Below are 13,344 nucleotides of genomic sequence, written 5' to 3'. Positions count from 1 at the left end.
ACTCAACGGCTGCAGCTGTAGCAGTGAAAGGAAAGGGCTCCGTCGCATTTTATATTTATTTATTTAAATTTTTTGAGGTAGGGTCTTGCTGTGTTGCCCAGGCTGGGGTGCAATGGCATGATCAAGGCTCACTGTAGCCTCTAACTCCCAGAGTCAGGTGATCCTCCTACCTCAGCCTTCCGAGTAGCTGGGACTACAGGCACGTGCCACCAAGCTCAGCTAATTTTTTTGTAGTTTTTGTAGAGATGGGGTTTCGCCATGTTGCCCAGGCTGGTCTTGAACTCCTGGGCTCAAGCTACCACCCACCTCGGCCTCCCAAAGTGCTGCGATTACAGGCGTGAGCCACTGTGTCCGGCCGAGGCTGTATTATCTTCTTTCTAGGAGCTGGGCGGTGTTAGGTGTTTGTTGCGGTTGCAGGTGCCAGAGGCTCCATGTCTTCTACTGTCCTCATTGTTGTCTCCCTCCTGACTTTGGGAGGTCTGAGCCTTGAGTTCTGTCGCCTGTGATTCCCGTGATTGTACTGCAGCCTGTGGGTGTGGTGAGGTGTGGGAGAGAGGGAACATTCTGTCGTCAGTCCTGTCTTGGGCCTGGGTCTTGAGGCTGTGACATTCACAAGTATCCCTGCAGGGGTGTCACTGTTCCCCCCTGCCACTTGCTACCTTCTCTGGCTCAGGTTCCTGCCTGACCTCATTCCTTGCAGCCTGGCTCCTGAGCACTGTGCTTGTTCTTTGCGAAGCCTGGAGGCGGATGGAGGGGGCTGGAAGGAGAATTCCCTTCCCCTACCTGGGCTAGGCTCTGGCAAACTCTTCCTCCTGGAATGGGGCCATGGCTAGAAGGCTTTGAGTGTTTCACAAGGATCTCTACCCCCACCCCAGCCAAAGCCTGTGGGATATTTTTTTTTTTTTGAGACAGAGTCTCGCTCTGTCTCCAGGCTGGAGTAATCTTGGCTCACTGCAAGCTCCGCCTCCCGGGTTCAAGTGATTCTCCTGCCTCAGCCTCCCGAGTAGCTGGGACTACAGGTGTCCACCACCACGCCCAGCGAATTTTTGTATTTTTAGTAGAGATGGGGTTTCACCATGTTGGCCAGGATGGTCGGGATGTCTTGACCTTGTGATCCGCCCGCCTTGGCCTCCCAAAGTTCTGGGCTTACAGGCATGAGCCACCACGCCCGGCCCGGGATCTTTCTTCGACAGAATCAAGTGGGATTCCTGGAGGGAAACCCATGAAAGTGTGGGGGACCCCCTAGACTGAAGACTCTAGGACTTTGTCCCTCTGATGCCAGTCCACACTCAGCCTCTAGAAATTTATCCAAGTTCCCATCTGTGTTCCCAGTTAGGGCTCCCGTGGCTTCTGCTCCTGGTCCACAGATGTCGCTGGGATTCTCCAGGTTCTCCTGTCTCTCCTGACTCGGGTGGAGCTTTGCCTTTGCAAACTCAGTTCTCTGAAACCTCAGAGAACTTCAAGAAAAGTTTCAACTGCAAGAAAATTTTTTTTTTTGAGACAGATCTCTTGTGTCACCTGGTGGGTATGGGCCATCTCGGTCACTGCAAGCTGCCTCCAGTTCACCTTCTAGCTGGGACTACAGGTGCCCACCACCACCCCCGGCTAATTTTTTTTGTATTTTTAATAGAGACGGGGTTTCACCGTGTTAGCCAGGCTGGTCTTGATCTCCTGACATCATGATCCGCCCGCCCTGGCCTCCCAAAGTGCTGGGATTACAGGCGCGAGCCACAGCGCCTGGCCGTTTTTTTTTTTTTTTTTTTTTAATTTTAATAATGAAATAATGAGAGTGGTGACTTTCAAGTTTTTTTGGGTTTTTTTTTTTTTTTTTTTTTTTTTTTTTAAGGCTGAAGTACAGTGGCACAATCTCGGCTCATTGCAACCTTGGCCTCCCAGGCTCAAGCAATCCTCCTACTTTAGCCTCCCAAGTATTTGGGACTGCAAGCATGTGCCACCATGCTGGGCTAATTTTGTAGTACTTTTGGTAGAGATGGGGTTTCGCCATGTTGCCCATTGCACTCCAGCCTGGGTGACAGAGCAAGACTCTGCCTTACAAAATAAAAAAAATTAAAAAATTAATGACAGGCAGATAACCACAGGTTCAGGAAACTCAGAGAACACCAATCTGGATAAATAGCAACAAATAATCACAACAAAAATACCAGAAACAGAAACACGCACACACAAGCAAAACAAATAAAAACCAAACACACACACAATCCACACCCAGCCACAATGTATTCAAACCGCAGAAAGCCAAAGAGAACGGATACAAGTGCAAGTGGTATTTATTTCTTCTTCTTTTTTTTTTTTTGGATGGAGTCTTGCTCAGTCCACCCAGGCCGGAGTGCAGTGGCATGATCTCGGCTCACTGCAACCTCCACCTCCTGGGTTCAAGTGATTCTCCCACCTCAGCCTCCTGAGTAGCTGGGACTACAGGGGCGTGCCCCCATGCCTGGCTAACTTTTGTAGGTTTTTTTTTTTTTTTTTGAGACAGTGTTTCACTCTGTTGCCCAGACTGGAGTGCAGTGGCATTATCTCTGCTCACTGCAACCTCCGTCTCCCGGGTTCAAGTGATTCTCCTGCCACAGTCTCCTGAGTAGCTGGTATTATAGGCGTCCTCTACCACGCCCAGCAAATTTCTGCATTTTTCGTATAGACGAGGTTTCACCATGTTGGCCAGGCCGGTCTCAAACTCTTGATCTCAAGTGATCTGCCTGCTTCGGCCTCCCAAAGTGCTGGGAGTACAGGCGTGAGCCACCATGCCCAGCCTCACACCCTGCTAATTTCTGTATTTTTAGTAGAGGCAGGGTTTCACCATGTTAGCCAGGCTGATCTCAAACTCCTGACCTCAGGTGATCCACCCACCTTGGCCTCCCAAAGTGCTGGGATTACAGGCGTGAGACACTGTGCCCGTACTTATTTTAGTTTATTTTTTTGAGATGGAGTCTCACTCTGTAGCTCAGGCTGGAGTGCAGGGGCTCAGTCTTGGCTCACTGCAACCTCCACCTCCCAGGTTCAAGTGATTCTCCTGCCTCAGCCTCCCATGTAGCTAGGACTACAGGTGCGTGCCACCACGCCAGGCTAATTTTTTTTTTTTTTTTGTATTTTTAGTAGAGATGGGATTTCACCATGTTGGCCAGGCTGGTCTTGAACTCCTGACCTCAGGTGATCCATCCACCTTGGCCTTCCAAAATGCTGGGATTACAGGTGTGAGCCTGTAAAAAATTAATTATTTTTCTAATTAATTAATTATTATTATTATTTTGAGATAGCATCTCATTCTATCACCCAGGCTGGAGTGCAGTGGTGTGATTTCGGCTCACTGTGACCTTCACCCCTGGGGCTCAAGCGATCCTCCCACCTAAGCTTCCCAAGTAGCTGGGACTACAGACGTGTGCCACCACGCCCTGGTAGTTTTTGTATTTTTTATAGAGACAGAGTTTTGCTATGTTGGCCAGGCTGGCTGGTCTCAGACTCCTGAGCTCAAGACATCCACCTTGGCCTCCCAAAGTGCTGGAATTGCAGGTGGGTGCCATCGCATCCTGCTCACCTTGTTTTTTTTTTTTTTGTTGTTGTTATTTTTGGTCCTTTTTTCTTAAACACAGAGCTGCAGCCTCCAGACCCTGAGTCCACCCTCGTGAATGGAGGGTGTGTGGATCTCTGGGGCTTGCTGTGAGCTCAGCAGAATGGTTGGCAGTGAGCGACAGCTGGGACGGTTGGAGGACCCTGGTCCCTGGTCAGGGTCCAGGGCAGCTGCTTCTTGGAGAAGTCAAGGTTACAGAATCTGATACAAGAGGGAGACACCCCAAGGATTTGACTCCTTTTAAATGTGCTTGAAATAGGAATTCCTGAAATGTCTTGTGGGCTGGGATTGAATAGCCTTGCTCCACCCATGCATGGACCAAGTTGTCACCCAAACATCTGTTACTCACAGCAGTGGGGTTGGGGGATGGTCCTGGCTGCTCTTAGAGTTGGCTCACCTGCCCGTGGGCATTGTTCTTTCCCAGCCGTTTAGCTAATGTGACTCCAGGGGACCAGCGAGGGTCCCTGGGCTCGTGATATCCTGGAGACCTCTGGGGCACCCAGGAGAAGCCAGTGGGTCAGTGCTGAGCTGATGCTTTATCACATCACACAGGCTGTCCCGGGCACTCAGAGTGGAGCAGACAAAGCCACCGCAGCAGTCAGAATCCTGGACTCAATCATTACGATTGGTTGACGAGTTTTTTTTTTTTTTTTTTTTTTGAGACAAGAGTTTTGCTCTCGTTGGCCAGGCTGGAGTGCAATGGTGCAATCTCGGCTCACTGCAGCCTCTGCCTCCTGGATTCAAGCGATTCTTTTGCCCAGACTCTCTAGTAGCTAGGATTACAGGTGCCTGCCACCACACCCGGCACATTTTTTGTACTTTTGGTAGAGACAGGGCTTCACTATGTTGACCAGGCTGGTCTCAAACTTCTGACCTTAGGTGATCCATCCACCTTGCCCTCCCAAAGTGCTGGGATTACAGGCAAGAGTCACTGCGCCCGGCTTTTTTTGGTTTGTTTGTTGAGACAGGGTCTTGCTCTGTCACCCAGGCTGGAGTGCAGTGGCATGATTACAGCTCACTGCAGCCTCGACTTCCTGGACTCAAGGGATCCTCTCACCTTGGCCTCCCAAGTAGTTGGGACTACAGGCGTGCGCCATCATGCCTGGATAATTAGAATTTTTTTTTTTTTTTGTAGAGGTGGGGTCTCACTCCGTTCCCCAGGCTGGCCTCAAGCTCCTGGCGCAAGCGATCCTCCCGCCTTGGTCTCCCAAAGTGCTGGGATTATAGATGTGAGCCACTGCACCAGGCCGGTTGCCAGTTTTTGGTGCTCTTTAAGAACCAGGTGTGAAGCGGTGCCATTGACTCCTATCATAGCCCCACAGGAGGGCAGGTGGCTACTAGCCCCACACTTAGGATACCAGAGATTAGGTCATATGAGGTGCAGGCAGGACCCAGACTCAAGTTTAAGCATCCACACATTCAGGCCTCACACTCTGCTGCCTTAGGTAGGCTGAGCTCGCCAGGCCCCACTAGAACCACGTTAGCTATTCCTTGCACATGTGCCTGGCTCTGCTCATGTGTGGGTGTGGCAAGGCAGGCTGGTGTTGCAGCCAGGCTGAGGTTTGAGGAGGCTTCAGCAAGAGTGTAGCTCTCCACTGAAACCCCAGCAGAGTGTAGCACAAACTTGGCATGGAACTGGCCCCTCCGTGCCTGTGTAAGGACAGATTCCAGCCGCTCTGAGCCCTCATCTGTAAAATGGGGAGCATAGTCCTGGTTACCTCTCAGGTCACATGTGCACAACCATGGTGTGACTCTGATCAGAACCTATTTAAACCTGTTTCCTTGGCCGAGCGCGGTGGCTCATGCCTGTAATCCCCGCACTTTGGGAGGCCGAGGCGGGTGGATCACGAGGTCAGGAGTTCTGGCCAACATGGTGAGAAACCCCGTCTCTACTAAAAATACAAAAATTAGCCGGGCGTGGTGGCGGGCGCCTGTAATCCCAGCTGCTCAGAAGGCTGAGGCAGGAGAATTGCTTGAACCCGGGAGGCAGAAGTTGCAGTGAGCCAAGATCACGTCACTGCACTCCAGCCTGGGTGACAGAGCAAGACTCCATCTCAGAAACAAACAAACAAACAAAATCCTATTTCCTCATCTCCAAAATGGGATAAGAGTCAGATTTTCCTTATAGGAAAGTAAGAGCCAGTGGATTCTAGTTGTTCATGGTAGTGATGTATGAAGTCTCTGCAAACACTGAATCATCAAATACTAAGCCCTTATTCCTAAGGGAAATACAAGGCAAGGTCCCTGCAAGCCAGTGTCCACACCAATCTGTAGACAATCTTTTTTATCTTATTTTGTTTTATTTTATTATTATTATTATTATTTTCAGACGGAATCTTGCTCTGTCGCCCAGGCTGGAGTGCAGTGGCGCGATCTCGGCTCACTGCAACCTCTGTCTCCCAGGTTCAAGCAATTCTCCTGCCTCAGCCTCCCGAGTAGCTGGGATTATAGGTGTGTGCCATCATACCTAGCTAATTTTTGTCTTTTTGGTAGAGACAGGATTTCACCATGTTGGACAGGTTGGTCTCGAACTCCTGATCCCAGACAACCCGCCCACGTCGGTCTCCCAAAGTGCTGGGATTACAGGCATAAGCCACAGCGCCCAGCCTCTTTTTTATTTTTTTAAGAGATGGGGTCTTGTTATGTTGCTTAGGCTGGAATGCAGTGGCTATTCCCAGGCACGGACATAGCTCGCTACAGCCTCGAACTCCTGGACTCAAGTGATCCTCCTCCCTCAGCCTCCCTAGTAGCTGGAACTGCAGGCATGCATCAGCACTTCGTAATCTTGTTTTATGTGTGTTTTTGTTTAAAGACCCCTTATTGGCCAGGCACGGTGGCTCACGCCTGTAATCCCAGCTGTTTGGGAGGCCCAGATGGGTGGATCATTTGAGGTCAGGAGTTTGAAACCAGTCTGACCACACTGAAACCCCCCATCTTTACTAAAAATACAAAGAAATTAGCTAGGTATGTTGGTGGGCGTCTGTAATCCCAGCTACTCGGGAGTCTGAGGCAGGAGAATTGCTTGAACCTGGGAGACGGAGGTTACAGTCAGCCGAGATCGTGCCACTGCACTCCAGCCTGGGTGACAGAGCAAGACTCCATCTCAACAAATAAATAAATAAAAATAAAGACTCCTTACTTCATATGTATATTGTTCATCTATTAACATTGAACTCATGGCCAACAGCACTGTAACTCAGGCCTGCAAGAAGCAGAACGCATGTATTGTCTCCATCAGCTACACCTCAGCCTTCCTATGCTTAGGAATGCTAGATGGCCCTTTAGTGCCATGCTTGGGGGCCACTTTAGACAGTGAAACTGTCAAAAAAAAAAAAAAAAAGAAACAAAATGCAAAAACTGTGGCACTAAGTAGACTGCAAGGAAAAGTACTTATTTATGGCATGAGAGCTGAAACCAGAAGGCAGAGCACCGCCTTTTCCACCTCAGCTGGGAACACGTGCATCTGGTAACTCACGTTTTTCACCGTGAATGACCCGCAAATGCTCTGTGGGAGTAGATTTGGGGGTTGCAAATACATTTCGGGGAGTAGGTGAATTTGCAAATACGGAATTGAAAATGATGATTGACTGTAATGCACTTCCAGGGCTGGCCATGGTTGGTACTCAACCCTAACTTTCAAGACCTTCTCCCATCCTGCCAACCATCTCCCTTGGTGGTGACTACAAAACACAGTGCGCCCCCAGGAGGCTGTGGTCACGCTCTCCTCTGAAGCCCCAGCCGGAGTGCAGCATAGAACCTGGTACAGAACTGGCCCCTCCATGCCCGTGTGAATAAAGGCAGGTCTCAGTCTTTGACTCTGAGCCCTCTTCTGTGAAATAGGGAGGTTAGGCCTTTCTACCTCCCAGGGTGCAGAGACCACCTTGGAAGCAGGTACCTAGAAAGGGCCAGGACCCCCTTGGTAGATGCTACAGAAACACGTTCAAGACAAAGGACAGCCAAGATGACCATTGTTTCAAGGGCGGTGAGGGTTATCTTTGCTTCCCCTTCCACCCTACCCAAGACACAGACCCAGGGCCGGCAGCCCCCTGCGGAATTGAGTGTCAAGCCACTTTCTGGCCATTAATCTCTAAGCATCTATCAGGCCCATTTGCTTCAGCCCATCTTAAAAAACCCCAGCTGGGCCCTAGTGGACCAGAAGTGGGGCTGGGAGACAGTGGGGCTGTAGCCAGCTAGAAGCTGCGGCTCTGGGGTGACCCATGTTCTCATGGACCAGGCACTGCACTGTGCCATCTGTGCCCCAGCCCACCCTACTGTGGGGGCTTTGGGACATCATGGGTGGTCACCGCTTTCGAGTGACCCTGGAAAGATGGTGCCTCCTACCTGATGAGAGGCCAGGGGTACTGATTGAGGCCCGTTGGCTGAGAACTCCTCAACCCCAGCCCAAACTTCTGGGTGGGGCTGGGATCGGCTCAGCAGGGTCGTTGATGAATCCTGAACTTGGGAGGCTGGCAGAGACCCAGTAGGCATGGGCGGCGGCGGGTGGGGGTGGGGCATGCATTCAGAAGACAGACTGGGCAACCACCCACCCCGCCTCCCCGACCCCGACTGCCCTTACAGTGATGACCATGCATCTTTCTTAATGGAACACAACCGCTGAACTTGGTACATTTCAAGCACTTTAGCCTTCCAGTATACCAGACTGCTGATGAAAATCATCTTCCTTGGGCGCCATGTTAATGAGAGGCCAAATTTCATATGCTTGCAAACTTTCCCCCCCGCCTCCTATCGTACGACACCCCCTCCCCCCAATAAAAGATTGCATCAGAGAGAAAGAGAGATTTCCATAATTTATAGTATGGGCATTTCACTGGGGACAAGCGCTAATCTGTACTTACCGATACATTTAAGAAAATGCATCCTCCGCAAGCCTGCACCATTTATGACTATTGGCACAAACCACAATGCTCAGTCTTCAATTAAGGGACACCTTAGGGTTCATTATCACACAATCGCTCCCTGTGAACCATGCCAAATGCTGTTTTGGCACAGAGCTTGGAAGATGAATTAGAAGGAAGTCTTCTCTGTAATGCCCTCTCCTGAATTCCCATTACCGTCATCAGCGTTTACGCCCTCCTCCCACTCGGCCCCCTCCCCCCACTTTCCAAGTGCCTTTTACTATTCAATTTCTCAACGTCAAACTCGATTCTCTAGAGGTGCAGTTAAAAATGCCACATCTCCTTTTTGTCTTCCGGCTCTCAACAGGCCTGCCGTGGCCGCAGATGGGCTGCTCTCCACACCCCTTTTCGGCCTGAAGGAGCCACAGATGCTTTTTTCCCCTGTCAGAAGCTTGGAGTACAGACAAGGGGCCAGTATTGGCCAGGCACACCCCAGCAAGCCCTGTTCAGGATCAAAACAGGTCTCTGCATCTAAGTAGAGGAGACCCGCACAGAAAGCCTGAGGGCGAAGGCAGGGCCCGCTCAGACGTGAAAGCAGACACTGCTCAATGCCAGTCACCCCAACCAACGGGACAGAAGGAAAAAAAGAGGCAAAGGCTGATGCTCTCTATTCCTTAATGCCCTTCCAAGTCTGAGGCCCACACTGTCGCCACGAGTCCTAAGACCACAGGACTGTAACTTAACACCTCTGGGGAAGGACGCCCCGTTTGTTTCTTCATGAAAGGACAGGACATAATGAGCACGTGTGCTGATGCGTCCCAGCCCCCCTGGCTATCTGGCACCCACCGTGGGCACGGGGCTAAGAGCGAGAAAGCACCACCACCAGAGCCACAGGTGAGGCTGGGGACAAGGAGGTGGGGGATGCAGGCAGCAACAGTCAGGGAAACCACACGGCGCCTAGGGCAGCCCATCTACATTTGTAGGCGAATGTGTGTGCATGGGCATGCGGGGAAGGGGAGCGGGCAGAGGGCAAGGGGCTGCCCAGTCAGTCACAGAAGCCCGCTGACCCGCCGCACGCCCTTCAGTGCATCTCCCAGCTCCATCCGACGACACTCCCATACTGACTTCTCACTTAGAGACGCCTGGCTGTGACAGGGAAGGGGAGCTGAGCCCAACCACGGCTCTCAAGTCAAGCTGTCAAATCATACAGAGCCATTAAAATAAAATTAGCTTAACGAACTAGCTAGACATCTAGGCTGTGCACCAACGAAGGCGGGCTGACGCAGTGCAAGATGACGGGCGAGGCCCGCAGGAATCCTCTTTCCCTCTCAGGCAGCCGTGGGCAGGGGCAGAGGGATGAACCGGCGAATGGAAAGCGAACAGGCCAGAAAGACTTTGCCCACAAGATGCCTTGTGGAGATTTTATTATATAGAGTGTAAAATGAATTGTCAGTCAAATAAAAAGAACACTTTGTTTTCTTAAAAACCCCATGCATATTTTCCAATTGTCTTTTTTAATAGTTAGACATTTCAAGCATTATAAGAAAAATAAGGAGAAAAAACCAGAAACTGTAACTTCAGTACATTTCAAACGGAATGTCCCTCAGGTCAATTAGAAATGCAAGAAAAAATAGCTTCAATTCCGTTTTTTTTTCCTTTAAAAATACATGTTATCTGTACAAGATACACTACAGTAAACACTGGAAATCATATTATCCCTTTCATTTAATCAAAATTATTTAATTCATAATGCGGTTAATACTAGATTTATTTATTCATCTAGTTAATCTGACAAAATATTAAGAAAATATTTAAAAGAAAAAAGCAAACAACACCTTGGAATTAAAAATAGTTATAACTACATTTTTATACGGTTTAATGTTCCACAGTGTGTGTTAAAAGTTATATTGAATTTCTTAATATTAAAAATAACAGTATTTATATTTCTGAGAGAATAGAGAAAGGTTTTTTGTTTTGTTTTAAAAACAAGCTTGGAGGTCTTAGATACACAATTGCAACTGGTAATGGAGACATGAAAAAAACGTATGCTAAACACATGAACACATTTTTATATTACCCCTTTCGAACTCTAGAAATTATACAAACCCTACAAAATGCCCCTCCCAACCCCTGTTGGACAGCAATACAATTATCTGTCTCAATTCAGAATTCACATCATTCATTACAATACATAATAGTTCAGTTTTTTAAAAAAATGCAATAAAACCAGACAGCCAAGATACAAGAAATTAGAAGTAAAACATTAAATGAATTTACACATTTAAGAATACTTAAATACTGCTTTAAAATTTTTAAAAAGAATTTGTTACATACCACCTAAGACTTCCAAGCCACTTTCTGTTGCAACAGAAAAAACTGCAAATAAAAAGGACACGAAACAAAACAAAACAAAACCAAAACCATCATGTTGAAATGTCACAGCTCTGAGGCACGTTCTGGTGCCTGACTTTGTAGGTATTGCTCCAAAAAGAATCCCAGAGCTTATACATTTGAAATAACAAAAATAATGAAACAAAAATGATCAGCAATTTTTAGTAACTAATTTTCTCGATTTTTAGAAAAATTCCGTTAATCTAAATATAGTGTTTCACAGAACAAAACAACGGTTCTTCATCAAAAGGTTTGCAAATGTAAAAACCTCTGTTACAAATAGGTTTTCTTTGACAATGATTTTGAGGGGAGAGTTGGCCACGAGGACACTGTCCTACTGCTCCTGTGAATGGAAGGGAAGAGGAGTTAGTCTGCGACGGCAGGTCCTCAGGTCTGTGTGCCAGTAAGGAGGTGACAGGTCACCCTCTCCCCTCTGGCGCCACGCTGGCACCGACACACACAGGCCCGTGTCCCAGCACCTCCCCCGGGTCTCACGTCACGGGAGCTGGACCAGACAAAACCTCTGCTGAAGAGGAGGTCTTGGGCTTCTCTCTCCACTAGGGACTTGGGGCAGGGAAGAGCGGACAGTGGGAGCCACGCTTCTCCTCCGTCGCCACCAGCCCTGACACCTGTTTCCCCAGGACCAGACCCAGACGGCCAATTTGGCAGTGAGAGGCCCAACCAGCTGAGTCCAGGGCCAGGAGGTAACTGAAATGTTATCCATGAGGACCTGACTGGCATCAGGTGGGAAATACGCCCTGTGGGAACACTTGGACGTCTTCCCTTCTTTAATAAGAAATCCGTTTTTGGCCTCTGAACAGAACCCTCTAGGTTGTACACAGGAGAGGAAAGCTGGGCTCTGCTCCCCCTGCCCTCTCACTGCCTCCTGCTGCTGCCCAGGTGATGGCTGATGGCCTGGCCACTCCACTCTCCTTGAGAGCAGCTGCTGGAGCGCACCCTCTGCATTCGCTCCCTTACAGTTAGGGAAACTGAGGCTTAGAGGAAGAGAGAGACTACTCATCAGCCCTGAGGTCTGGGGCCTGGACTTGAGGAAAGATCAGGCACTTCCTTGCAGGGGCTGCGCCCCCAATCCTCCCACTTGACCTAAACTCTTTTTCTCCGGAGCGAGGAGGGACAGAGGGGCTGGAGCCAGGCTTCCAGCAGACGCAGCCTCGCTGAGGAGCTGCGGGGCCCAGAGGTTCCTCCTAGCCCAGCGCTCTCATCCTGGGGTCAGGAAACATAGGAGGCTTGGGAGCAGGGGCTTGGGGCTAGGGAGTGGCGGCGGTGCTGGTGATTAGCTACAGACCTGGCTGTGGGCCTGCGCCTGCCCTAGCGTCTGTCCGTAGAAAGCGACCTGCTGTCTGTAATATTCTGCCCAGGCCATTGTGTAGTCCGGTGGGGAGCTGGCCTGAGGAGCAGCGCTGGCGGCGTGACCTGGTTGACAAAGGGGGAAACACAGGTTGTCGGGAGCGGAAGTGCACTGGGCAGGACCCTTCCCAAAGGCCCTGGGCATCTGCTCTCCCTCCGGACGGCTGGAAGGCAGGGAGGTCTAGGAGGCGGCGCGGTGAAACTGCTGCTGCAGGAGCGCATGCTACAAAAGGTGCTGTTAGCCTCTTGTTGCCCGGCCCCTGCTAGGCCTGTGAAGACCAATCCTCACGCCTGCCTTCTCTCGGCAGAAGCGCATTCTCTGCATCTCCCTGCCTGCCCCGTCAGCTCCCAGGGCCCCGTGACAGACAGCGAAGGGGGGATCCTGGGCTGGGGGTGGGGGTGGGGGTGGGGGAGAACGGGAGTGCCTAACTTGGGTGCCTGTGATAGTGTCCAAATCCTGTGAACAGCTTCAACACAGGCCCAGGGGTAGGGAATCGGGATTTGGGGCAGACTGGGCAGCTGAGCTTACACCAGGTCCCCTGGTGACCATGACTCAACACCCCCACCTCCAACCCCTACAAGGGCCATGAACCTGGCGATGATTCCAGCACCAGGGGGACCATTTCTCTGGTGGCCTTCAACCCGATCTCTTCCAACCAGCAAGAAACATCCTCCAAACACAAGGCACGTGAGATACCTCTTTAAAGAAGCCCCCAATCCTCCGGCCTAGTAATCGTGGGATATATCCCGAGAGTCTGGTCTTGACTTTACATGACTGCCCAGAGACCTTTTGCTTGTTGGGTCCCTCGCCCTGCTCTGAAGGCTGGTTTCATTTCTGGTAGTTAGAAAACGGGCCTACTTAAGAGGAGAAACTAAGCACCCAGCTCCAATGCCCAGGTAAGGCCTCCTTCCCTGAATCTCACCACCTCTCCTCATCTGCCCTGAAGCACCGAGACAGAGAACAAGACGCCTGGTTGGTCTGTTTGCCGGCCAGGTGGCACCTAACCGGAATCTTTCGGTCCCTAAGGAGACCAGACGCCAGCTGAGCTCACACTTCCAGGTGCCACGCCCACCTCAAGTCCTTTGGAGCCCAGCAGGGGGAGAATAAAGAGGAGGGGATGGCAGGCCTGTGCCGAGTCGCAG

At 50.4% G+C, this 13,344-nt stretch overlaps 1 protein-coding gene across 5 annotated transcripts in view; it reads right to left on the bottom strand.

Moving 5' to 3' along the window:
- Positions 1–9,833: 9,833 nt before the first annotated feature.
- The window catches only part of FUBP3 (far upstream element binding protein 3), a 58,177-nt gene continuing 54,666 nt past the window's right edge, over positions 9,834–13,344 (bottom strand). For 4 of the 5 annotated variants that reach the window (XM_032165429.2, XM_032165428.2, XM_058445137.1 and 1 more), the window contains 2 exons: positions 12,140–12,267; positions 11,036–11,176 (listed from right to left, as the gene is read on the bottom strand). In XM_032165429.2, the coding sequence (XP_032021320.1) occupies positions 11,168–11,176; positions 12,140–12,267 (137 nt within the window). In that variant the 3' untranslated portion in view covers positions 11,036–11,167. Of the gene's footprint in view, positions 11,177–12,139; positions 12,268–13,344 lie in introns of all 5 variants that reach the window. The other variant, XM_032165427.2, reaches the window with a different exon arrangement.

The sequence above is a fragment of the Hylobates moloch genome, unplaced genomic scaffold, assembly GCF_009828535.3.
Source record: "Hylobates moloch isolate HMO894 unplaced genomic scaffold, HMol_V3 SCAFFOLD_10, whole genome shotgun sequence".
In the NCBI taxonomy this organism is placed as follows: domain Eukaryota; kingdom Metazoa; phylum Chordata; class Mammalia; order Primates; family Hylobatidae; genus Hylobates; species Hylobates moloch.
Note: the sequence above shows the minus strand (reverse complement) of the source record. Positions and strands in the feature narration are given on the sequence as shown.